This window comes from Scleropages formosus, chromosome 7 (assembly GCF_900964775.1).
Source record: "Scleropages formosus chromosome 7, fSclFor1.1, whole genome shotgun sequence".
Classification (NCBI taxonomy): domain Eukaryota; kingdom Metazoa; phylum Chordata; class Actinopteri; order Osteoglossiformes; family Osteoglossidae; genus Scleropages; species Scleropages formosus.
The window spans coordinates 18,941,179-18,968,398 of NC_041812.1; the positions used below are offsets into that span (position 1 = coordinate 18,941,179).

At 52.8% G+C, this 27,220-nt stretch overlaps 1 protein-coding gene across 2 annotated transcripts; it reads left to right on the top strand.

The window, feature by feature from the left end:
* Positions 1 to 62: 62 nt before the first annotated feature.
* Positions 63 to 25,237, top strand: st3gal2 (ST3 beta-galactoside alpha-2,3-sialyltransferase 2). Of its 2 annotated transcripts, none has more exons than XM_018726603.2 (7): positions 63 to 134; positions 18,367 to 20,358; positions 21,426 to 21,619; positions 23,158 to 23,337; positions 23,535 to 23,580; positions 23,761 to 23,880; positions 24,386 to 25,237. In XM_018726603.2, the coding sequence occupies exons 2-7, from the start codon at positions 20,011 to 20,013 to the stop codon at positions 24,551 to 24,553; spliced, it is 1,056 nt and encodes a 351-aa protein (XP_018582119.2). In that variant the 5' UTR covers positions 63 to 134; positions 18,367 to 20,010; the 3' UTR covers positions 24,554 to 25,237. The 2 variants fall into 2 exon arrangements, with proteins under 2 accessions (XP_018582119.2, XP_029109638.1); XM_029253805.1 differs by lacking the exon at positions 63 to 134 and adding an exon at positions 14,344 to 14,414.
* Positions 25,238 to 27,220: the final 1,983 nt, after the last annotated feature.

The window sequence follows — 27,220 nt, forward strand, 5'->3', positions numbered from 1 at the left end:
GTACGGCGCGGTTTGCGCTGCGGAGACGTTACAGTGATTGGAGGAGGAGGAGGAGGAGGAGGAGGAGGAGGAGAAGGAGGGGGGAGCTTTCTGGAGTTCGCGATCCAGGGGACACCGGCGTCACACACGCCAAGGTAAGGCTGCCGTTTTCAGCATCAGTTTGCGTAGCGCGATGCTCTGTCATTGCAGCGTTAATATTCATCGCCGGTCGGGTCCCGTGACCGCATGATCATGATGATCATGATGTGTCGGGCGGCTGTCGATGCTGAGTTTCGGCGGAGGAGCAGAAGGGATGCGCACGCCTGCCTGGTTAGCGAGTGCTGACATTACTGTGGACGCGCCTTTCCCTCTTCTCTCTCCCTCCTTCTGTCCGTCTGAGCGCCGAGATCCATGATCCGGCGGGCGCGCGCGGGCTCAACAACGCGGCCCCCCGGTCCCCCACCGCACCGGCCTCGCGGCGTTGCTAAGATACACCGAGGACACGGCTGCAGCGGTTTACCATCAAAGCAGCAGAGTCGTGTGTGTGTGTGTGTGTGTGTGTGTGTGTGTGTGTGTGTGTGGCTCCGTTACGTACATGCGATGCGGCCGGTGGTGATGAGAGCGGAACCTCACTGTCCCCCGATCGCCTCCTTCCTCACAGGGCAGAGGGCGGTGGGACAGTCAGTGGGGACAGATCTGCATACACTCGGCTCCATCTTCACCTGCTGTTCGGTTTGAAAAGTTTTGGCAGCGGTATAAATGAGGGAAACCAGCTGAGCATCCGTATGCCTGCCTGGCGATTGCCTGTGACACGCTGCCTTATCATGCGCACACACACACACACACACACACACACACATACGCACGCACGCAGACACACAGAGAGCGCAGAGTATGCGATCACCTTCATTTGTTTAGCTCATACTGTTCTCCAGCTTACACTCCTGGATACATTCATTCACATTTACATGTATTCATGCAGCAGACACTTTTCTCCAAAGCCACATACATCTCAGTGAAAATACAATTTGCGCATTACATTAAGAAAAATAGATGCGGCTGCAGACATGTGATGTGGTTCTTAAGTAAACCTAGTTTGTTACTTTCCACTTGATGCGCTGATGTTCATCACACGAGTAGGTGCACAGAACTCAGGATAGACTAATCGTGATCATCTTCCTACAATTTTTTTTTTTTTTTTTTTTTTGCTAAAAGGTACACAAACATTTACAAACAATGTGAATGTCGGAGTAGCAGCTGTGTAAAGGCTTGTCTGGGGATGATCATAAAGTGGGGGTGCATGAACATTTACACCTTATATGAGCTGGAGAGATCTTGGGTGAAGTGAGTCTGGAAAATGTGAGTTTTCAGACCCTTGTTGAATGTAGACAGAGTTTCAGCAGTTTTGAGTGACAGGGGAAGGTCATTCCGCCACAGGGGAGCCAGAACCGAGAACCTCCGCACTTTAATTTTCATGCGCGGGACCACCAAGCGAGCAGAAGTAGACGAGTGAAGGGGTCTGATGGGGTGTAGCGGTTGATCAAGTCTTGTAAATAGCTGGGAGCAGTTCTACTGATGCATTTGTAGGCAATAACCAGGGTCTTGAATTTGATCTGGGCAGATATAGGAAGCCAGTGGATAGTGGGTTTACTCTGGGAAGATACAGTTTATACAATACAACTATTTACACAGCAGGGTACTTTTACCATGTCAGTGCAGGGTAATCAGGATACTACAGCAGGAGGGAGATTCAACCCAGAAACCTTCAGATTTAAAGGCAACAGTTGAGATCTCTCTGCTACCTGTGTTCTTCATATATTCATATTGTAGTGGTTAAAGCTGCTGCCTTTAGACCCAAAGATCACAGGTTTGAGTTTCATCTCTATCTGTAGTACCAGTACTTACCCTAAATTGCTCCAGTAAAAATTACCTTGTTGTCTAAATTTGTAAATTTTAAGTAGCTTAACATTGTAAGTCTCTTTGGGAAAACGCAGCAGCTAAATGAGTAAATGTACATTTTTTTACTGTACTTAACGTGATCACTTTCCAGGGATAGTTATTTGAGCCAGAACTGGTAAGAAGTCGTATCTCCAAAAGGTATGTGGCTCTAGCTTGCCTAGCTGAAGACACCAGGTGTCCCATTGCCAGCGCCATTGACACAGTTTTCTCTCATGTACCAAGACTTGTACAGTAAATAAATCAAGAAAATAATTAACATCAAACTAACAAACAGCTTTGTTCTTAATGAAATCGCGATTAATTCACTTGGGTGAGCAATTACAACAGACAAACAGTTTTTCATATAGACTAATAATTTATCAAGAGGTTTAAACTGCTTCTTTCCACGTTTCTCTTGGTGGATCGTTACTTTAATAAGAATGAACATGCTGTGGGATCAACAAATGAAAAAACATCTCCAGCTTGGCTTGGGCGGCTTTAATTTGCCATTCGTCAGTTTTCACATTTGCCTGCTGACTGGACTCTAAATTCTGAAAAGATTTAAGCCAGGCAGCATGTGTCCAGTCCGAGTGACATGTTATCTCACTGGCGACCAGACACACCGACATATGTGTCATCTTGCTGCTGGCAGGGCGCAGTCGCAATCTGGCGATCATATTTGCAATAACAAGTAAAACTGAGTGGCCTGAGATGGATGTATCTGTACCCTTGTGAATTTGGCTAATAAATCAGAGCTTCACCTGGGGACAATGAGCTGGAGCTCGTGGGCGGCTCGAGTTTTGAGGGAGAGTTGTCACCCGGGTGGTGAGACATCTGTTAGAGACCTTGCCCTGTGAAGGAAAAGTTTAACCATCACCTGAGGGAAATGAAAGTCCCCGAAAGGTAAAGACGGGCTGTGAATTTTGAGGACCGCTTGCTCAGTTTATGCAGCAGCACTTTGGTGATGCAGCACGTCACAAATTTGTAGGAGATCTAGGATAACAGTGGTGGACCTGCTGAGATCCTGGAGAAAACGGAGGAAGTTACAGAAGACAAAGGAGGAAAAGTTTCTGCTTATGAAAACTGGGAAAGAATGAGAAAAGGTGGGTTTAGTCATGAGATGAATTGAATGATGAATTGTTCGGGATGCCAATAACGGTTTTGTTGTGCTAGTTCTTGCTTCTGCAGCAGGAACAGGACATGGGAACTGGTCTGAAATATGATCTGCGGAGATTTTTGTCCACTTTGCACTCTTTTCTGCAGATGTTCTTGATCTGCTTGTGAGAGGGCAGCCAGAGACTGGTGAGAGCACGCAGGTGTCATGAGCAGAATCGAGAAGAAATGTAGCAGGTCCGTACGTTCAGGAGCAGTAGGTACGTAGCCAAGGGACACGGGGTGGTGGAATGTAGGGTTCGATAAAAGTTGTTAGCGGAAGAGCAGCCGAATTAATCAACGGGCAGTGAAGGTACCGAGAATGGAGAAGAAAAAGTGGATGATGTTGCTGAATTAGACATTAAAGGTTTGCCTTCACATTTTTTTGGGGGGTGTCTTAGATTAAAGAAAAGGAAGTCTAAGTTTTCAAAGGAGCAGGGAAGAGGATGAGAAACCATAAATAACTATCCTTGGAAGTTAATATTAAATGCATGAATTTTCTAATGAGGTCACATCCCAGGACGGGAAGAGTTGGCGGAGAGGAGGGGCGGCCGGGAGGAGGCACAGTCATCTGAGCTTCGTCGCCAAGCCCTCGGAGGGGCCGCGGTTAGCGAGATGGGCCGCTGCAGGGAGAGAGTGGCCGGAGCGGAGGAGGAGTTGTCAGCAGAGATGCGTCTTTCCGCTCAGGGTCTCTTTGAGGCTAATGAAGCCGGAGCAGATGCAGGAGTCGAGCTGGCAGTTCCAGCCACCAGGAGTAGCGAAGAATGCGGTTGTGATGAAGGCATAAAACGGAAGTGAGTGGTCGGTGCCCTCGGCCGGCTCGTGACGAGGGCCGTCAGGGGCACGGCCGTTACAGGAATGGACACGTACAGTATCGGCATTCTGCACAGAACCAGACAGGGATCATAGCAGGAGAAGCAGATAGGAGGAGGTACGACTTGGCCTGGATTCCAGATGGAAACGTCTCTTCTCATTTTCCTCCTGAAGATCTCGCAGAGGACCCACTTGTCCTATAGTTGCTGTCATGGTGAATCAGCAAGAAACAGTTGGTACTGTATACAGGTGACAGTAATATTCCTATGTTTACCACGCAGCATGGGGCACACGTTTAGGTAAAGCAGCTATCATTTCCGTAACCAAAATAATGCATTCTGAAACTATCTCAGCAAAGGTCCATTATAACAATTTGATATGCGCAGATATATGTTTAGATAAATCTTGTGTACTGAAATGGGTGGGATGGTGGCGCAGCAAGTAGCACTGCTGTCTCACAGCACCTGGGTGGTGCGAGAGAACGTGGGTTTGATCCCTGCTCAGTCTGTGTGGAGTTTGTATGTTCTCACCGTGTCTGTGTGGGTTTCCTTCCAGTGCTCTGGTTTCCTCCCACAGTCCAAAGACTTGCTGTTCAAGTTCCCCCATAGTGTGTGAGTGACAGAGAACGTGTTCCACTAATGTATGGATGAGTGACTCAGTGTAACTAGTGTATCTAGCAGTGTAAGTTACCTTGGTGAATAAGGTGTGTGGGCTCATAACACTACATAGTATCCATTGCAAGTTGTTTTGGAGAAAAGCGTCTGCTAAGTGAATGAATGAATAAAATGGCAATCAAGCATGCAGGCACCTTTAGTACAAAGCAGCTCTTCATTATCTCCTTTTCTTTGCACTGTTTGTCTGCAGCAAACTGACTTTATCTCCTCTGCTGTTGTTTTTTTCCTTTGCGATGGTAATAACCACAGAACGGATTCCGGCAAATAGTCCTAATTAAGATTCGTCCAATTTTATTTCTTTTCCCCTGAATAAAAGTGACGGTGTGCGTTGGACGTTGCCCAGCTCCAAGGCGGTGCCTGGGCCAGGGCGCACGCTGCTGTGGCCCCTCCGAGATGGTAGGGCCCCTGTGCTTTCCGCCCTGCCAGCTCTCCCAGTCCAGTTCCTTAACATCCAGAGTGAAGGCAGGCTCCTTCCTGGCAGGAGTCTCTTGTTGGTGGACAGGATGCCAGATGCATATTCAGAGCTTTGTTCTTGCCAGCAAAGAATTTTTTTTTTTTCGACTGTGAGAAGAGCAGATCAGTTCGGCACATCCAAGTACCATTCCTCATCAGAAAGTAATTTGGATATTCCCTTGGTGACACGGTTCAATGTACCTCACATCCTAGGAAATTGTTTTTGACCAGGAATAGATAGTTGGTCGTTCTCATTCTTCCCTGTTGAATATGAGAAACAACTGTGGTGCAAAACTCTTATTAAATGCCTCGCTGGATATTGATAACTATATCAACGGTTTGTTTTTTTCCTGCCCGTAGGGTGATGGTTATATTTTTTAGCTATAATTTGTTCACTCATTCAAAGTCTTTTCATTGCCCTAAATTTCATCATTTCAATTTATTTGATTACGATAGGAAATTCCTCGCAGCCGGGTAAGCAGGATATCCATAATCCCCCAGACTGGAACCACCTCTCAGTTTGATATAAAATGTCAAGTTTTTTTGTTGGCCCACAAAGCAGTACAGTATTTGAAGACGTACATTTAGCAGGATCCCGTTTTGCTGAGTCCTGAGCGGCAAATGAAACGTCTGCTTCAATTAATGCTTCGCGGCGCTGTCGGGAAAACGGCGGGAACGCTCATCCTCCGCATTCGACGCGGTGCGCTTCTCACACCCGGGACCTCGCGATGTTATTGGGGAAGAACAGAGTTCCGTTTTGTCACGGACGTTTGGATACCCCTGGGTCGTCCGTGGTGCTGGCGGTTCGACCGTGACGCCGCCGGAGGTGAGACAAGGCCCTCGGGGGCAGCAGGGAATGAGCGAGCATAATGCTCTACCGTAATCCTGGACATGCCGTATATGGCACTTCATTAAGCGCGCAAAATGAAACGTTAACAGCTGAATTTAACGTTGAAGATGACGGCACTAAGCACCAGTTGTGCTTTTTAACTGTTATTGCGGGACCTAGTAGGACTACTAGTCGTGCTCGTAGAAGCTGAAGTTGTACTGATTCCTACAAATTGCCTTTCCTGGTGCTTCAAGAATGTAGCAGTTTGCGATTGCTTTTATCGTCACACCACGAGATACTGTGGGTAAATCCTCAGTAAAGAATGAATTGGGAGGGTATTTGGAGATGGAGGTGGCCGGATGCGGAACGGATGAGGGAGCTGCGTGTAAATCGCCGTGGAACCACCTGAACCGATGAGCTGCAGAGAGAAACGGACAAAGCAGATGCTGCCCTCACTTTGAGGAGCTACTGCAGAGGGGGAGGACAGCACTTCTAAAAGCAAATCTAGCTGTACAAACATTACATCTGTCGGCAACACCGTCCACCTCTTGTAACATAGTATATCGCATCCGTGGTCCTGTCGCAGGAATCCAGGATGAAGTAGAAGTTACCTCTCATCGGGATCTGTGCGTTGATAGAGCGAAGGATGAACTTCGAGTGGCTTCGGCACCGATCCGAAGGTGCAGTCCCGTGATCGATGCATCAGAAGTGCTTGCGCTCAAGTTTGTATGTATGTGGAAAAGATTAGATTGAACAGTAATGCATATTTAATTAGGTGCAACTACAGCCCATAATAAAAACTAGCAGTTATTTGGTTTATTATTATTTTTTATAGAGCGCTCTTCTCACGTAGAGACACAGAGCGCTTTAACATAGGCATACAGCAAGAAAAATTGATGCAAACAAAGAAGACAGTCAACTAATGGCTACCATAATGAAGAACTTATTATAGAGCTATAATTATATCTACTGGCCACTGGGGAAAGGAACAAAAACTCCCAACTGAAGGTTGAGGGAGGAGGAGAGAAAAAAAAAAAAAAAAAAAAAACTCTGGGGGGTCCACGGGCCAGTGGTAGCCCACCCCTCCTGGGCATTCTAGAAAGTAACAATTTGTAAGCCAGTTTTTAACAAGTAATTATAATGTTGGTAAATGGCATCTTGGATCCTCAGCTCGACATGGAACGTCTCGCTCGTCACGGCAGATGGACATCATCCTCTGTCAGCGCGGGATTCGTCTGTCACCGCTGGCCGGCCTCCTCAGGTCTTATGAAGCGAGGTAGTGCTCGACGAGAAGATAGAACAGAGTTAGTAATTCGTTACTTCAGTAAATTTAATACGCATTTTTATAAAGGTGATTTTAAAAAAAAAAAACCCCACACACAACCAAGGCAGGTGGAATTACATTACGAGGTGGAATGCCTGAGTGAACATATAAGTCTTAAGTCAGGATTTGAAAACAGGAACAGACGAGGCATTTCTGACAGTAACTGGTAGACTATTCCAGTTTAGGTGCTCTATAACTAAAGGCGCGACCTCCTATGAGGTCTTATTGATGACAGGTACTTTAAGGTAACCTGCATCTAATGAACGGAGATATCGCCCTGGGATATAAAAATTATGATTTCACAAAGGTAAGCCGGAGCAATGCCATGTATTCCCTTATAGGTCAAAAGTAGGATTTTATAATCAACTCTATAAGGGACCGGGAGCCAATGCAAGGATTTAAGTACCGGTGTTATATGGTCGTACTTCCTAGTTCTAGTAACAATTCTCGCAGCAGCATTTTGTACCAACTGTAACCTGGATACAGTCTGGTACGGACAACCCGACAATAAAGCATTACAATCCAGCCTGCTGGAAACAAAAGCATGAACCAGTTTCTCAGAAATAAAATGAAATGAAATAACTGGTAGCTGTCACGCAGAACCGACGGAACCGGGACGGCCGGACCCAAGTGCGGAGTCGTTCGTCTGGATTCAAGGGATCAGGCCCAGGCGAGTTCTCGGTGTTGGGGACAGGCGAAGGGTCGGTTGAACGGCGGTTGGAGTCAGAGCGAGGATCCATGGGCACGGTCAGGGGATGAAGCGAAAGGTTGGTTGATCGGCGGTTGGCGTTGGAACGAAGATCCGTGGACGCGGTCGGGAAACGAAGCGAAGGGTCGAAAACCAGAGCACGAGAACTGAGAACAAGGGTTGCGTGTAAACTGGGCGTCACGAAGGAGGGCGGTTGTCTCTGACGAGATTCCGCAAAGGTACGGGAGCTGAGGAGGGTCTTTTAAAGGGTGAGCAGTTAGTCAGGTGCTAGACTGGAGTCGGGTGCTGTCGATTGAGTTGTGGGCGTGAACGTGACAGCAGACGCCCGAGTTACTGTTATTTCGACTTAAAATAAATCCCACGAATAAACTATGTATCTCAGTAGCTACATATTACGTGTGTACCCCACCCACTCAGTTCTGGTTTTTAGGTTTTCGCATGGGAGGTGAATTGGCGGTGTCTATGAAAAACATAACTTTGAGATGCAACTCCCGTAGCTTACAAACTAGGTGTACGACTCTGACTAGGGTGCAGAGAGAGGCCCGGCTAGCGTGTTGTATCGCTATACCGTTATTGTGAGCTTAGCCCTCCCATGATGCAGCACACTTGGCAACCGTAGCCCGTATGTCTTTTCCTCTCTTAAACACAATAGCGACAGTACAATAGCATGTGAATAAGAAAAATTACGCTATCAGAATCCAATATAAAAATAGAAGAAATATTTAATTCAGAACTGATAACTCACAATGACCTTTTTTTAGAAATAACAAAGCAAATGCACAACTTAGTACCGGGTTTTTTAGAGAACCTAAATACAAGGGCAATTCGAGAGAAAAAAAAAGTACTTCAACAGCTTACAAAACCCGTAACCCTTTCTTTCCATATTAATACAAACTATTATATAACAATTAAACCGACCAACACTCAGCACTACAACATCACATGAACAATGTAGCAGGGTGCTATACGTATGTCAATAAAATAAATGTATTTCCAGTTTTATAGCAGGTTTTGCAACATGATCTGTACAGGACAGAGTGCCATCCATCCATCCCGGGGATTTACAGTTACATTTTACATTTCTTTGTTTAGCAAAGTGGGTTTGACCAGGTCCTGCCCTCCAGTGGGTCTGGGGTTCGAGTCCCGCTTGGGGTGCCTTGCGATGGACTGGCATCCCATCCTGGGTGTGTCCCCTCCTCCTCCAGCCTTATGCCCTGTATTGCTGGGTTAGGCTCCTGCTCCCTGCGACCCCCCCCACTTGGGACAAGCAGTTTCAGACAATGTGTGTGTTTAGCAAATACTTTTTCCAAAGAAACATACATCTCAGTGGAAAACATAAAGAGTGCGTTACATCAGGAGAGACTTGAATGTAGACACGTGACTCTGAAGCACAGTTATTTTATCACATTCCACCATATGAACCAGAATACATCACACGAGTATCTGCATAAAGGTTTACCCACACACACATTTTCAGAACCCCTTGTCCCATACAGGGTCACGGGGGAACCGGAGCCTACCCGGCAACACAGGGCATAAGGCCGGAGGGGGAGGGGACACACCCAGGACAGGACGCCAGTCCGTCGCAAGGCACCCCAAGCGGGACTCAAACCCCAGACCCACCGGAGAGCAGGACTGTGGTCCAACCCACTGCGCCACCACACCCCCCACATAAGGTTTACCCATTATTCAACTATTTCAGATCGCAAAATTATTAAACATTTACATACTTATGATGTTCTTAAGAGCTCAGCGGAAAAGTGTGTCCGAAAGAGGTGAGGTTTGAGACCCTTCTTAAATGCAGAGGGAGATTCAGCAGTTCTGAGTGAGAGGGGAAAGTCATTCCATCACTTCAGAGCCAGAAGCGAAAACCTTTGTGCTTTTGATTTTAGACTTTTTGTGCATGGGATTCCCAAGTGGGCAGAAGTGGAGGAGGAACGTAGCAGTCTGGTTGGGGTGTAGGGAGTGATCAGGTCTTGTGGATATCAGGGAGAAGATCCATTGAGGGGTTTGTAGGCTGTAACCAGAGTGTAGTTGAATTTGAGGAGGGGGGATACATGGGAACGCTTTGGCAGGTCAAACACAGCTTGTGCAGTGGTGTTCTAGTAAGATACTCTCCAGTGAGGAAAACGAGCAGCCTCAGTTCTTGCCTGGTTTCCAGGGATTAAAAGTATTTGCAAATGAGCTGGGTTTTTGGTCCTTTATGTTTATTCATTCAGCTGACACTTTTCTCCAAAGCAGCTTGCAATGTTCAAGCCATTTATACACTAATTTTACTGGTGTAATTTAGGGTAAGTGACTTGCTCAAGGGGTATGATAGCTAGAGGGGGGAGTTGAACTAATAACCTTTAGAGCCAAATGCCATGGCTCTAACCACTACACTACCAGCTTCCCCACCTGCTGATGTTTACCTGACCAGTTTTATGTTCAGGATTATGAGTCGCTTGCATTTTGTGTGATTTGGAAATGGCTTTCCTGTGTGTGTGTGTGTGTGTGTGTGTGTGTGTGTGTGTGTGTGTGTGTGTGTGTGTGTGTGTGTGTGTGTGTCTGCAGCATATTCTTTGAGTCCTTCTGAGTTCTGCTTTGTTCCCCTTCAGTATCCTACAAGGGGAAGGTGAGAATGGACCCAATCCTCTTTATACTGAGTGGCTTCTCTGGTTTTGTTCTCCACCAAGAGAAGAGTAGTCACCTCCTACACTCACCGCAAGGAACAAATAGCTCTCAAATTTGTGGGCAGCATGGTGACACAGCGAGCAGTGCTTCTGTCATCACAGCGCCTTGGTGGTGTGAGAGGACATGGCTTCAATTCCTGCTCATTCTCTGTGAAGTTTGCATGGTCTGCTTGTGTCTGCGTGGGTTTCCTCTGGGTGCTCTGGTTTCCTCCCACAGTCCAAAGACTTGCTGTTCAGGTTCCCCCATAGTGTATGAGTGACACAGAGATAGTGTGTTCCACTGATCCATGTATGGATGAGTGACCCAGTGTAAATAGTGTATCTAGCAGTGTAAGTCACCTTGGTGAATAAGGTCTGTGGGCTGATAACACTACATAGAGTTCATTGAAAGTCGCTTTGGAGAAAAGCATCTGCTGAATAAATAAATGTAATGCAAATTCTAAGAAGCTGCTCTCAAGGTCTGCCAACTGGCTCTTGGGGGCAAAACCACCTTTCTTGTTTCAGGAGGGGGTGCTTAGAAGAATTAGAGAGGCATTGCGAGACTCCCACGGCATTGAGACGGGAGCACTTGGAGGCAGCGGGGAGGGATTAAGGTCTCTCTGAGGCAGAGAGCATGGGGTTGAGTCCAGGCTTCCGAAAGCCACAAATCCCCAGAGAGCCAAAAACACTGGAGACGCACACACACACACACACACACACACGGTGTCTGTGGCGAACAATGATAATGTAGCGTTTCCAGCAGCAACGCTCCTGTTATTGCGCTTTGGTCGGAGGGGGTGGAGGTGTAGTGGGGGAAGTGTGTGCTCGTGCGAGACGGGGAGGCTCAAGGAGGGTCTGCAGGCATGTGGAGGAATGCTATTCTTGAGCAGTACATGTGGGAGGGGGCATAAGGCTGCAGGGGTAGGAACTCTTAGCACGTATTTTGAAGCGTGGATGTGGAATTGAGAGGAGATCTCTTTACAGCCATGGCTACGGTACCTCAGTGCGCCGCGTGCAGTCAAGACGACGATGACTCCGGCCCCGGGTTCGGGTCCTGGACGCGTGTGACCATAACCAACTCTGCGGTGGAGTCCCACTGCTGCTGTTACGTGATGCTAATCCTGTCCCGTAGCGCTATCGCGCCCACGCTGTCCGGCCCATTTCACACATACCTGTATGCCCACGCAGCTGCCAGGACCACACATGAAGCATAATGCAGCCAAGTTGGGATTCTCATCGCTACTCCAGGTATGTGTAGTAGGAAGCACGAGGCCACGGCAGGGTACCGGGGTCCTACGGCCATCTTCTGCAGATTCCGTCATCCGGTCCCCTCCCGTTTGCTTGGGCAAATCGCACGTGCCAGGTAGCGTGATGGGTGAGGCTGAGGCTTTTCTGCGGCTGCCGGAAGGATGACCGGCCGGAGTCATGCCGATGAGCGGTGCGTTGCATAGGTTAGCTGTTCGTGCTCCTCCGGTCTCGCGGTTTGGACTTTCACCTCTCGACAGAGCTCCACCTCTCACCTGTGGAGGGAAAATTGCACGAGCGCACCGGCCCTGACCCACCCTCGTGATCCTGTGATAGCGCTGCGTGATTTCACTTGATTGTCTTGAGTGACTTGAGTGACTACTAGGGTCGAGATTCTATAACCGACAAGATGTCCAGTTTTGTTGGTGCGCATGTATGTGACGGATGTGATGTAGGCGATGTACGCGATGGCATGTTGACCTAACGGACACTGGGAATTGTGACAATCGTACTTTGTTTGGGGGCAAGAGGACGTGGACTCGAGCGTCCTGCTTCAGCCTGTCTTTGGACCAGGTGACTTCTCAGGGAGAACGGGATCAAAACTGTACTGAACTGAACAGAAGAGAACTCGCTCTCTTGGATGGAATCCCCGGTCCTTGACCACTTCTTGCTCCGGGGGGGGGGGCGGGGGAGAAGAATCTAGAAATCGCCTCACTGTGGGTAAAACAGACTTAAACAGGGAAATCATGGTAACTGTACGTTTGTGGTAATCAAGACGGGTTTCCAGGTGCGTGTTCTGGGGACACCTCACGTGTATATGGTGGGTGGAGGTGCGTGTTGTTTGCGCAGCGTGTTATTGCGTCCGTGTGCGTGGCACTAGCAACCGGGCGGCCGCTCTATATATATCGAGAGAAATATTTTCACTAAAGAAGTGAAAGGTCACCTATTGTGCGTGATCTCTCAGAGAGAGAGCGTTTTCGGTCCTTCTGACTCTCACCTTTGCGGTTGCTCGAATAAATGCCTCAACTGAATCTCACGCTTTGGTGTCTTTGTGAATTCCCCAACGACCGGGTCCCGTTCCGACGGCGTTGTTGTAAAGCGCGAAGCACCTTATGCTGCATTACGCCGTAAGGGTTGGTCAACAGTCGACACGCATGAATGCTGTGTTGTATAATAGGACTTTGTTATATTTTTTTTTGCTGAATTCACACATTATTTGTGTTAAAATAATAATATAGCATGATAAATACAGTACATTATATTGTTCACACTGCGCTGTTGTTTTCATAAGGGGGCGCGGTGGCGCAGCGGGTTTGGCCGAGTCTCGCTGTCTGGGGTTCGAGTCCCGCTCGGGGTGCCTTGCGATGGACTGGCGTCCCGTCCTGGGTGTGTCCCCTCCGGCCTCACGCCCTGTGTTGTCGAGTTAGACTCCGGATCGCCGCGACACCGCTTGGGATAAGCGGCCTCAGACAGACAGACAGAGTATTGTTTTCATTTTTGTTTGTAAATCTGTTTTCTTTCCCTTTTTTCTTATCTGCACCACCAGAACCTTCTTGCTAGCCATTGTAAGAAAAACTTGACTGAAATCAGAAACACAACATTGTGCAAATAAAATGAGATTTTTGTAAATAAAATGGAAGGTGCGACAGACACGCCGAGTCGATAAGAAATGCGGTGCCTTGCGGCAGCGCAGCCAGCCGACGTCGTCATGCGGCAGACGATGTTATGACCGAACGTCGGGATGCAGAAATATTACGGTGGAGCCGACGGGACGGCCGGCGTAAGTCCGGATGGTCACAAGTCACTTCTGTCACCGGTCGAGGGATACCGGTACGTCGGTGCCGGTGACCAGGAAAAACACCGTCCTTTTGGATGTGGTTGTATTGCACTGCTGAGGTGAGAGTTCAGGTCTTTATGATGCGGCACACCTCGTTTTTTCCTCCGCCGTTGAAACTGGGAAGCGAGAGAGGCCCTGAGTGGGAGACCCCTGATGCGGATGGCATGGTGGCAAACAACCAAGAAGAGGAGCCCGGGAGCAGCACCATAATGAGATTATACCATGGTTCTCCCGCACTCCGGATTTCGCGGTCGTCTTTTTTTCCTTCCAAAGTAAGAGTAATACGAGGCGAAAATAAAATGCCGTGGCTTGGAGCAATTCCCCACACCCGCACTCTAAATGGAACCAAATGGTGTCCTCGAGGGAGTGCTGGCTCTGTGTCTACTGGTATCCCCTCGGGAAAACACAAGCCATCCGGCCCTCGCACCCCACCCCCTGAGAACCTTTTGTGAGCATTAATGCACGAACCTTTAAAATCATTAATCCATTAAACATGAAATCAGATTAGTACTCTGCATTCGTTCCGACCGCCGAAAGACTCCGTGTTTGATTGCATTAACCCCGGCAGGTGAAAGCTGGGACTGAGCGTTACTTGTGATCTCCAAACCATTGTTCAACTTGCCTCTGAGAATCATCCCCATGGCAAGACAGCAGTGATGCTGTATTGTCATGGCAACCACGACTCCCTCCTACATGAAGAGCCCTGTAGCATCTGTCCCCCTGCAGTCTCTGCGGGTCAGCCAGGCGGAATGGGGGTTCCATCCCAGCCGAGCCGAGCCAACCCGAGACCTCGGGTCGAAGCGCGTTGCCGTAAGTGTGTAAAAACTGCGTGTGTCGCGGGGGGATGTGAGGATGAGGTCAGCTTTGCCGTTCAGGGAAATTGAGATATCGACAGGAGGAGCAGCCGGAGCTGAGCCGAACCAGCCTCATCTGTCCGTGTTTGCTGGCGCGTTAACGGTTCTGTAAGCTGCGGCAGCGTCAGCCGTGCTCCGACACTGCGGTATGAACCGGCGCGATTATTTACCAGCGAATGCCTCCACTTGGAGAGGAAGTAAACAGGAACGGTTCGCCAGCGATGCCCCTTCCTCCTCTGCCTCGCTGACCCGCCTACTAGGCTTTGACATCCATCATCCTATCAACATTGCCGCACAAAGGAGCCTTGTCTATCAAGACGTGTGTGTGTGTGTGTGTGTGTGTGTGTGTGTGAGTGAGTGACATTCAATTTGCGCGAGTGCATACGTGTCAGTCAGCGCCACTGGGGTGGGCTGGCACCCTGCCCCCCTCCCCCAGCACGTGTCACGAGGAGAGTTGATTCGCCAGTCTTAGAGGCGCAATCTCCGTCTTGCTCTTCTCCCTCCCCAGTCCGGTGTGTGCCGAGCTCCGAAGGACAGACGCGGAAAACCAGCTGACAGGGTAACAAGCTAGATGTGGGGGGAAAAAAACAAACGAAAAAACAAGAAAAAAATAATAATTTTTCTAATTGGGAACAAAACAAAGTATTATCCAGGCTTTATCGGTACACCCACGCATGCAGTCACTGTGCCCATTTAATCTGAGATACAGCATTCAGCAGCATCCAGAAGCGGTTAAGAGGCTCGGGTACTGGCAGTGTATTACCGCCACCTGTGCAGTGCTGTTCTGTTCGGACAATCGCGCCGCTGTTACGGTGTATTTTTGCCTCTTGTGGTGCTGCTGCCTGCTATTATTATGTGTGCCAGTGTGTTACAGTGCTCTGGTATCCATGGTGTAGCTGACCGCTTCTGAAAGACACGGTATATAGGTACACGCGCTGTAGCCATGGTAACCTGTACTCTCTCAGCTGCCTCGCTTCTCTCGGCACCGGCTGTCAGCCTGAGATGCGGATAACGTTATGTCTTCCATCGGAAATATTCGGAGAAGATGCCGGAAGAGCCCGCCGGGACCCTCCCCCATCCCATTCTCTGTACGTCTCGAAGACGAAGGTGAAAAATGCACGCGCGTCCATCGCACGTACTCTTTGGCGCCTTAGGGTGCGTGAGGCCCCGGTTTGGTGTTATCGAGACGGAAGTGTTGGAAATTGCCGAAATCCCTGTCCTAGAATTCGTTCCCAGCGGCACGCTGCTCCCTGGGAGGAACGAGGGTCGGGACCTGTTCCGTTTCGTGCGGCTCTCGAGTTCGGTCGCCTTCCTCTTTCCCTTTCTCCGGGTCGTCCGCTGGGGAGGAAGCGTGTCTCGCCTTGGCTAAAGTTTCTCGCCGGAGACACCCAAGATAGCAACACGTTCCTCCTATAGCCAACTGGGACGGGGGGAGGGCAGAGAAGGAGAGGGAAGCGAAGGAGATATAGAGGAGAAAGCGAGAGGAGGCGAAAGGGACGCCGTGAAGATCGCAAAGCGTGCCGGGAGATATATGTTGGGTGGAGAAACGGGAGAAGCGAGAAAAGCGGGAAGGGATGATATTGGGTGTAAAAGAGCGAAGGATGCGGGAAGCGGCTGTGTGGGACGTGGGTACGTAAATCTTTCGGATACGTGGGACGGTATGTGTAGCGCTGCGTTTTGTTGACTGCTGCGTGTTAACATCCTGCCCAGGTGCGGTGCTGCCGCGCTGCCTCGTGCGTTTGGGGGGCGAACCGCCGCACAGAGGTTGCGTCCAGCGGTAATCCGGATTATCTCTGCGGAGAGACGGCAATCCTATTGTCCTTCCTGTCGGCTCCGCAGCCCGGCGCTCTGACCTCCCGGGGCTCGGAACGCGCTTCCCTCAATCTGCCGGCGGTGTTTGGCGTATCCCGGAAAACGCGGGTAGGGCCGCTCTCTGGCGCGCGCCGCCACGCTCCGAAAAGAGCGACGCAAACCGACCGGGGGGGAGGAGCGACACGGATCGGCGGCGGCGGCGGCGGCAGGCCTGAAGTCCGACGCGAGAGCGGAAAATGAGGAACAATTAATCCGGAACCAACACGGAACACGCCGTCCACAGACACAAACCGCAAAGTCGTGCCAAATGGGCCCTAATCGCACTCCGCGGACCTCAGCGGTGCGAGGCTCCCTGGAGGACAAGATGAGACATACGTGCAAGCGGTTTTGACAGTGGGAGCTGGTAAAAGTGTGGGGGTGGGGGGGCATGCCTCCGAGGAGCTGCAACAGAACGATGCCGACGTGAGCGGCGCGAGTCCCGGACGCGCACACGTCCTCGGCAGTACCGGCTCCGGCAGAGCGCGGGGACAGCTGTCGGCGAGGCGCTTCTTATCGCCCAACCTCGTGTCCTTAATTTCGCGCTCGTGTTCCTTCCACGGGGAGAGTTGAGTCTTTGAACTCGCTGTGGCGTGACCCATATTTATGCGCGCCCGACAGAACTCCGCAAACGGCCCTTTCTAACTGGGGCACCAGATGTTGGAGTAACTAAGGGAGCGAACACCAAAAGGGCTGCGGGTTCAAATCCTCGGAGGGGATCCAGCATTGTACCTTCAAGGAAGATTGTTAACCTGAAATGCCTCTTGTTATATTTTTGGTATTATTATGTGAACAGCAACAACTAATTATTACAATAATAATAATATAAGGCGGCGTGGTGGTGTCACTGTGAGTGCGGATGTGAGTTTCGGGCCAGCCAAGTTTGCATGTTCTCCCCGTGTGCTCTGGTTTCCTCCCACAAAGATGTGTTTCAGGTGAACTGGTAACTCCGAACTACCCTTAGTGTGTGTGTGTGAGTGATTACCCTGCATTGGAATGGTCTCCTGTCCAGTTCATACCCTTGCTCAGACATGCTTCCAAGGTAGGTTCCAAGACAGACACGGACACACACACTGAAACCGCTTGTCCAAAGCCGGGGTCGCGGCAAGCCGGAGCCTAACCCAGCAACTCAGGGCATAGGGCTGGAGGGGGAGAGGACACACCCAGGACGGGCATCACAAGGCACCCCAAGCAAGACTTGAACCCCAGACCCGGCCAAACTCGCCACACCACCGCGCCCTCCTTCCAAGACACTACACTGAACAATTGTTTCTTGATGATATATAATAATGGGGGGTGCAGTGGCGCAGTGGGTTGGACCGGGTCCTGCTCTGGGGTGGGTCTGGGGTTCGAGTCCCGCTTGGGGTGCCTTGCGGCGGACTGGCGTCCTGTCCTGAGTGTGTCCCCTCCCCCTCCGGCCTTACGCCCTGTATTGCCGGGTTAGGCTCCGGTTCCCCGCGACCCCGTATAGGACAAGCGGTTCGGAAAGTGTGTGTGATATATAATAGTAATATGTTCAATAGTTTTGTTGTTTAACTTAAATGTTTATCCAAAGTGACTTGCAGCATTTGACCCATTAATACAGCTGGAGGTATTAAGTATAAGTACCAGGCTCTAGCCATATAAACAGGTAAATTTGTAAGGTACACTATATAGGCGTAGGGTCCATTATGTGCTGGAGGGCTGCCACTTCAGTTCACCAAGGTCGTGCCAGTTTTTCTTTAGTATTTTATTCATTTAGTTGCAATTTGATAGGATCGTGCAGCGTTGACCACGTGCCACTCGAGGGTTTGCAACAATCATTCCGCCCCTTGGGTTATGTGCAAGTCCTAGGACGGGTCCCGCTGTAGTACCCTTGAGTGAGGCACTTAACCCCAGTTGCTCTCAGAAATATTCAGCTGTATAAGGTGGTGAAACTGCAAATCGATTTGGAGCAAAGTTTCCGCTAAGTAATTGAAGAGTCTTTTCAGGCCAGCGTGTTCCACTTCTCACAGTGTCTAATGTTGAGAATTTGTTTGCGCTTGTCCCTGTCCCCCCCCCCGCCGCTGTCCCCACTGCAGCCTGAGGCGAGAGGAGAGGAGACTCTGCTGGTGGTGAGGAAGCGCGGCAACGGCTGGAAACGGCCGCCCGTTCGCCGGGGCGGGCCCGAGGCAGAGCGCCCCCAGCAGGTGCACCTCAGACCGAGCGATTCGGGCCGAGATGTGGATTTGGGTCTCGGATGGCTGGAGGGAGCCGGCAGTGAGGATCGCCGTGTCGGGGAGGATCGCGCTGTGAGGTTACCGATAAGGAGCGTGGGAGAGAGTGGCAGGGCAGGTGTGGGCGTGACCCTGTCCCAGCTACCCCGGGAGCCCGGCCGCACCGCGGGACTCGCCGACGCTCTGGGACAGCGATGCCACCGGAGCCCTCCCTCGGCAGGGCGGATGCTGCGCGGCCGAAGCTCACACCCCCGCCTTCTCAGCCAAAAGGGAGTTGGCGGCAGTGAATTTTTTTTTATTGTCCTTTTTCCCTAAACCGTCATTTTGTCCCAGTTCCCTGGGGTCTTCTGTGGTAAGCTGCTTCGAGGTTGCACCAAATCCCCTTTGTCGCGTGTCATTATCGCTTTTTCTCCTCGGGGCTTTGAGTTTTTTCCGCTCCGGCGTTGGGCCGTCCTCCTGCTGTCGTGGGCTTGGGTGCCGGCCGGCGGAGCGCGGCACCCGCTGCCCGGAGAACCCGCCGCTCCGAATCCTCCGCGACCCGGCGCCGCCGAAGAGGACCGCTGCAGTGAGAAAGGAGGAAAAGGACGAGGGGGCGAAAATAAAGGCAGAGGGGACCCATGCGTGGCTTGTGTCCTTCAAGCGGGGGTAGCAGGTAGCACAGTGGTTAGTGCTGCTGGCTTGGGGCTCTAAGGACCCAGGTTTGAACCCCAGCTCCTGCTGTAGCGTCCTTGAGCAAGGTACCGCCCCTAAAAAAAACAAAAAAAACTGCTGTATAAATGGGTAAATAGCTGTAAGAGACAATGCTGTAAGGCACTTGGCACAAAAGGGTCTGCTGAACGAATAAACGCGGATGTGAGGGCAGGGGAGAGCAGCCAGGGGTCTGTTTCAGCAAGTCCGAAAGAGAGGGGGGCACGTGGTGGACATCGGGATGACCGCGCACACCTGCTCGGTCTGTTCATCCGAAGGTCTTCGGCCTTTTCCATCCGTCCGCTTCGGCCTCGCGCAGCGTCCTCTGGATATGGGCGCTTCGGGATAAAGGACGTGTCCAGAGAGAAGGACTCCCGCCGAGGACAAGGGACACACCTCCACGATGGATCTAATGACTTTTCGCCGAGGTCCTCAGAGGCCACCCGTGTGCTGACGGGCCGGTGCGACCCCCCGCTGGAGGAAGACGACCCGGAGGAGGACCTGATGGAAGGAGCGGCGCAGTACTAGGCGGTACAGGAAGCGGACGTCCTCAGGCAGGCGAGCGGTCAGCCGGCTTCCTCTCCGAGCGGCCCCCGTAGAGCCGAGGGAAGCGTGGAAGGGCTGGCAGGGAGCCGTAGATGGGAGCGGGGGGGCGGGGCGCCGTTCGTCACGCAGCCGCGTGACCCGGCGTGGGGGTGGGGAACCTTGGCGAGGGGTCACAGGTCGGCGGACCGGCCGTGGTGGGCGGGCGGCGGGGGAGGGGTGGAGCGGGCCGCCCGGGGAGGGGGGCAAGGTGGCGTCGGGAGCGGCGGGAGCGGCGGGATGGCCATGCGCTGCTCCCTGCGCACCTGGGTGTTGCTGGGCTCCTTGGCGCTCCTCTTCCTCACCTCGCTGCTCTTCTCGCTGTCGCTGCGGGGGGGCGGCAGCCTGCCCTACCTGGACCCGCCCAGTTGGGAGGAGTTGCGCCGGGTCAAGCTGGTGCCCAGCTACACCGGCTCGCACCGGCTGGCCCCGCCAGGGGGCGCTCTGCTCAAAACGTGCGCCTGCCACCGCTGCGTGGGCGACCCGGGCGTGTCGGACTGGTTTGACGAGAACTACGACCCGGACATCTCTCCCGTGTGGACCCGCAACAACATCCAGCTGCCCTCCGATGTCTACTACTGGTGGGTGGTAAGTGAGCCGCTGGGGGTGTCGGCCCTGCACCTCGTTTTGTCCTCATGTATCTCGCTCGCTTCTCCCGTGTTTTCCCTCCACCTGCCGCCGTGTGTCCGGTTTCCTCCCCTCTTCCCCGTGGTTCGTTCTGTTTTTTGCGCGTGATAATGGGGTAGACGGTAGCGCCCGGCCAAAGAGGAACGCGAAGCCTGTTTAGGTCGGGATTCCGTACGCCTGTGGCAGAAAGCAAGCGGGAGAATACATCGGACGCGGCCCTCGAGAGCAGCGCCGCCGAATGAGGAGCGGGGCGGGCGTTCGCCGTGGGGGGGTCCCGCCGTGCCGCGGTGCCGGTCGAGGCGGCGGAAGAGAGGGAGCAAGAGCGAACCCGTGGAACATGGCGGAGGACGTTCTTTCTCCCTCGGCGGGCGCTGCGCTCCCCCCCCCCCCCCATTCCAACTGGGGCGTTAAAGCTTGCCTGGCAGAGGCGCCCGGTCCTTTTTGCCAAGAATTAGCGATTCTCGTCGCAGGCGAGCTGTGCCAGGCATTTCAGGGAGCCGTGGCGCCCAGCTGCTGGCGCTCAAAACGGGATGGGGGAGGGGAACGGGCGAGGCCCTGGCTGGAGAACGGGGGGCGAGACCATCCAAGGGCAGCCAGGTACGTCCGTAGAGGCGGACGTTTCCCCCTCAATAATAGTAGTTGTCACAGCAGGAGGCCGCGCTAGCAGACCTCCGAAGGGGGGGCTCGGCGTAACCGACACCTGTGGCGACTCACCCGCCGCTCCTTCGGAACCGACTGGGCCCAGATACAGAGCACGAAAGGTGGGAGCCACAGGTTCGTGTCCTACTCACGCAATCCGAACGCGTTCCATCCGACGTGTCGAGCGCAGGCTGGGTGGCGCGATGCTCCCCTCCCGCAGTTTGCGTCTCTGCGGTTCTCCTCTGATCCCGTGTGAATCCCCCCCCCCCCCCCCGCCCCCGCCCCCGCCCCCGCCCCACTGCACCCCACTGCACCCCACGGCCGGTTAGGCTGGATGCAGCTTGCAAACCCCTGCTCTTTCCCGTGAGCCTCCGCTCTTCCGCCCACAGATGCTGCAGCCGCAGTTCAAGCCTCACAGCATCCAGCAGGTGCTGTCGCAGCTCTTCCAGGTGATCCCCGGACACTCGCCCTACGGAACCTGGGACCAGGGCCGCTGCCTGCGCTGCGCCGTGGTGGGGAACTCGGGCAATCTGCAGGGGTCTGGCTACGGGCGCGCCATCGACGGCCACGGCTTCATCATGAGGTAGCGGGGGCGGAACGAGAGCCGCTCAGACTTGGCGTTTGTGTGTGAAACGAACTGATTCTAATTGTCGGTCGATGCTGAATTCTCTCTTACATTTTCACTTTAAATGACGGAGGGGTCCTCGACTTACAACACACACCGCCGACGAGAATCCGGACTTCTCCGTCCCGTTAACCGCAAGGCGGAATTTTCGAGTCCTCGCGTTGTGCCGCTCGCCTGAATTTCTTACTGTTTGGGTCTCGTGCAGCAACTGCGTCTTACCTGCAAAATTTCATCAGCAATTCCCTTCGATTTACTTGTTATTTAGACTGGTTAGGCAGCAAAAGGTGAGTGTTGTGGTGCTGTGAAAGACAATCAGTTTGGAAACGGAAAGGAAACGATAGTGCAACGAAGGTATAATACTCTACAGCGTTTATAAATTTCTCTTACTGATAATTTAACATGAATGTGTGAAATTAGTGGAAAAATAAGTGTGTTACTAATATATAATATAAATAATGTGGGGGGGGGTACGGTGGTGCAGTGGGTTGGACCGGGTCCTGCTCTCCGGTGGGTCTGAGGTTCGAGTCCCGCTTGGGGCGCCTTGCAATGGACTGGCGTCCCATCCTGGGTGTGTCCCCCCCTCCAGCCCTACACCCTGAGCTGCTGGGTTTGGCTCCGGCTCCCCGCGACCCCGTATGGGACAAGTGGTTTCAGATGATGATGATGATGATAATGATGATAAATAGTGTGATTCAACGTAGTATTTATGCATGTTAATTGTTGACACACCCTTATGGTTCGTATAATACAATATTATATAGTGCGTTGAGGACGACCCACAGCGGACTTATCGGAGGGGGTCGCTGTCGTCAGGCGAGGACCACCTGTACAGTGTCTTCTAAGGAGCATCAGAACATTAACATTCAACTGTGGATCTGCATGAAGCAGAACGATGGACGTGGGCCACGTGTGTCTCTAGTCCATATTCCATACATTGACATCCGTTGTGGACGCTGCTCCGTCCTGCAGATGAGTGTGTTGCTAGTTAAAATGCTTTTTTTCTTTTCTTATATGATCAGAATGAACCGATTATGAGCAACCGTATCGTCTGGAGCGCAGAGCCGTTTCATTTGGGCTCACCTCACTGTCCTCAAACACACACGCATGCATGCAATTGTAAGCGAGAAAATGGATTATTGTCTCTATGTGCGTGCGTGTGTGTGTGTAACGAGACACGGATGCGAGCGGGACGACAAATGGCTGCAAAATAAAATGCTTGAGAGACGCAGCAGCAGCAGCTACGGTCTCCTCAGAGTGCTGCGTGGGCCGGACAGCCTGTCCGTCCACCTATCCACGTGTGGCTCCGCGCGGCTCCGTCACGATCTGTCGCGGCACGCGTGCGCTGTGTCGGCGTGCTTCCCCTCATAGGCTAAGCTGCCTCTGTCTGTCCATGTCCCCACGTCCATGTTTGCGTGGGTCAGAGATTATTGTGCTCATGCCTGTCTGCCTGTCAAGCACTTAGGTGTGTGTCTTCTGCACGTCTTTGCGTGGCCCAGGATGAACCTAGCCCCCACCGTGGGGTACGAGGAGGACGTGGGCAGCCGCACCACCCACCACTTCATGTACCCGGAGAGTGCCAAGAACCTGGCGGCCAACGTCAGCTTCGTCCTGGTGCCCTTCAAGACCCTGGACCTGCTGTGGATCACGAGCGCGCTGTCCACCGGCCAGATTCGCTTGTGAGTGCGGGGACCTGCCGCCGTACGGGCCGCGCGCGCCTCTTCCTATTCGAACCGAGCTCGCGTCTCCACGGCAACACCCGTCGACAAGAACGCGACGGATGCGGCCGGTGAGCGAGCTGTGCCGACACGGCGAATCGGCGCCGCTGCTCTCGCGGTGACCCTCCCCCTCTGTCTGTCTGTCTGTCTTTCTGCAGCACATACGCTCCCGTCAAACAGTTCCTGCGAGTGGACAAAGACAAGGTACCCCTCCGCCCTCGGCTCCGCGTCGCCGGTTCTGCCCGTGCGCTCAGCAGCCGCGCTGAGGAGCCGCGATAAAAGCTGAGCTCGTCGCGCCGGTTGAGCGTCTCTCTTCAACGGATGAGTTTGTGTCGAGGACGCTCGTCCAAAGTCGGTCACTCGCTCTCGTCTCGCCGTCGCCAGGTCCAGATCTACAACCCGGCCTTCTTCAAGTACATCCACGACCGCTGGACCCGACACCACGGCCGCTACCCGTCCACAGGGATGCTGGTGCTCTTCTTCGCCCTGCACGTGTGCGATGAGGTTGGACACGCCGATGACCTTCTCTCCTCTCCTCCATCTCTCTTTCACACACATTTGCATTCATTTATTCCTTTATTTCTTTATTATCTCGTGCTTTTCTCCAGAACGACGCGCAGCGTCAAACTGCATAGTTCTTTACCCATTTATACGGCCGGGCAATTTTTACTGGAGCATTTCAGACTAAGTACTTTCATCAGGGGAACTTCTGTAGGAGCTGGGATTTGAACCCAGGTCTTTTAAGCCCAGCTCTCTAGCTGCCATACCTCCTGCTTCCCCCACAACACACTCGCTTCTCCCCGTCACCTCACAGCTCCAGAAAATCCTGCTTTTAAAACGGGTCTCAAAAGGATCGGTCACGACTGACGGTGACCGTGCTTTTTGTAGGACCGCGGTTATTTACACCTCAGAAATTCGCGCGTCTCTGTGCCGTCCCCCTTCTCGCTGCACCGCCGCGCATTCCTGAGAGCGCGCAGAGCTCGACGTGCCCGTTGCTCCGTCTCCGCAGGTGAACGTATTCGGCTTCGGAGCCGACAGCCGCGGGAACTGGCACCACTACTGGGAGCAGAACCGCTACGCCGGTGAGTTCCGCAAGACGGGCGTCCACGACGCGGACTTCGAAGCCCACATTATCAACTTGCTGGTCAAGGCCAAAAAGATCACCGTGTTCCCCTGAAAGTGAGGGCGCTGAGGTCGGATAGTGAGAAGAGGAGGGGACGCCGGGAAGAAAGCATCACCCATCAGCCACCGCGCTTCGTTGTACTCGTGCCCACGGGGGGACGTGGGATCAAACCCCCGTAGCCCTGCCGCCGCACGGCGTATCGCAACCGCCTGCGGTCACGGTCTGCGCTCCGCCGCATTTACCTGGGTGCCAGTCAGGATTTCCCATCACGATCTTGTCCCCTGCCGTGGCGGTGTACTCAAACCTGGGATCTTGAAGGCAGGACACGTGCTCTCGTACTGCTAATTCCCTCGACGGGCAGCACTCGCACTTGCGGCTGCGTTCCGTGCGAACGCGCATCACGGGGAAGGACTGTACCCTCCACACGGGACGTGCTGTGGTGTAGGCTCCCGGGGGCGATCGGTTGCACTTGTTGGGGGGCTAAGAGTACAGGCTAGGTGACAGCCTATGAAACCCTCAAACTGTGCTCCTGTCGGGGGGGATTGGGGGCACTGGAACCACAGATGTGTTTTAACGGTCTCTGAGCTCGGTCCGAAGCCCTTCCTGACTTGACCGACGTCCGCAAACCAGCGGCGGGATGGAATCCACGCACCCACGTCCAGTGCTGCGGCCAGGCCTCCTGCTCAAGTTCCGCTGGGGGGTTGGGGGGGGGGGGTGAGCTTGACGTGCGGCTTTGACAGGTACACCGCTTCTGCTTCTTTATGTTGTGTGTGTCTGTCACGAAGGTAAGTCTGCACTGCTCGCAACACACAGGACTCTTCATGATTTGTTTTACATCCTATTCTTTACCAGGTCACCTGTCACATCTTTACAGGGTCAGAGGTCATGTTGGGTTGGGGCGGGGGGGGGGGGCGTGCATCGTCACTATGACTGGGCTGCGGTCTCGGATCTATTTATTGCAGCGCGCGCGCACGCACGCACACACACACACACACGCAGAGCTGGTTGTGTTCCCTCAAACACAACAGACGTTGACTTTTCTCTTTTACGCTGAAGCGAAACAGAACACGCCGCGGAACGACTGGCGATACCCTCGTCGCTGTACAGATTGCGGGGATATTAGACGACTGATGCTAAGTAGTTACAGTTAGTATGTAACGGTGTATTTTTAAAGCAAAAGAACCGTTTGGGGACGTCGCACGAAATGAACGAACGAAAAAACGTGTTCGCAAAGCCCCGAGCTGAGCTAAGGCCCTCGCATTTGTTTGCTGCTGCCCCCCGCTGGCTGCCAGGGCACAGTGCGTCACCAAGAGTCCACACACCGTGGCCTTGTGCTGCTGCTCGTGCTGCTGCTGGTGCTGTTCCTGCTGCTGCTCCTGCTGCTGGATGGAGAGAAGACTCTCCTTCTTTCCTTCTCAGACCTCCCTGGTAAATTAGGGTTACCGACGGTATAAACCCTTTACTTAACCGAGCAGCCCGAACAGAACGGAATTTCATTAGCTCCTATACGACTAGCATATATTGACTGTATCGTCGGTCCTGTTTTTTATACGCTCATTTGTCGGCTTGAAACGTTCATCGAGAAGAATATTCTTCGGCGCCGGTGGCATTGAGCCAGACTCCGCTGACTCTTACTGTTGCTCCATTACACCCGTGTCCTGCTGGGGAAGCCCAAGCTGCGCTCATCCATCCGGGATCGTCGCGGCAGGCTCTCGGCCGTCACGTATCGAAATGGCGGGACGTCGCGGCGACGTCAGCCCACCGTGTTTATTATCCAGGTGGTTCTTTAGGTGGGAGAGTTGCAGGGGCTGCTGTCGCTAGGAGCGGCTTTTCGGAACTGGCGCCAGTTTTCCCACATTTCCTGCATCCGTGAGTTTTCACGGAACGGCGATCGCCTCGCTTCCCGTCGTCGGCTTTCCTGTAGACGGGGCTTCGTTGCCGCCGTGAGCCGGTCGCGGTCTTTCCACCGAGGGAAGACGGGCCTTCTCATCCGGGCGCATTAAGCTCGCATTCCAGTTGACGGAAGGGAAAAAAATAGACAAAGGAGGCTCTTTTTGGTTTTCTCTTTCTCCGCGCGATTCGCAAGGATGAACGCGCAAGAACGCGCGCGTGTCCGAGCGCTTCGGCCTCGCTCGCTTCGGTATGTCGCGCGTCCTCATTTTCAGACTAACGCCCACCCGGCACACACGACGCACGTAGGCCCATTACAGCCAGCATTCTCTCTGTGAATATCATACACGCATCACTTGCTCACTCTAGTGCCTTGTCTTCCCCGCCCTTGCCCGCGCACTCCTCCAGCTGTGTTTTTGTCGACGCGGCCGTCCGAGACGCTCTCGGCGTTATAGGTTGCGGTCAGCGACGACCTCCGTGCCCCGCGCCCGAAGGGCGAACCCACCTCCTTCCTGAACGGCCCCATTCCGAGCCTCCCGTCACCACCGCTGCAGTTTCTCCAGGAGGTCGCAAACCGATCGGAACAGGTGAACGTTGACGTGACTGACTCGCCTCTCCTCCGAATGGCCGGAGGAGGCCGTCACACACCCACTCCTCACCGCTTACAGAAGGTTACCGTGACAACGCTGTGCCTTTACGAAAAAGTGACCGTCGTTCCCGCCGCACGCTACCGTGACGGTCTGCGACGCTGCTCGACTTCCACTTACAGCTGCGAGACCTTTAAAAGTCCTTCACGCGCAGGCAGCTTAGGTGAAATTTGTCCGAAACAAA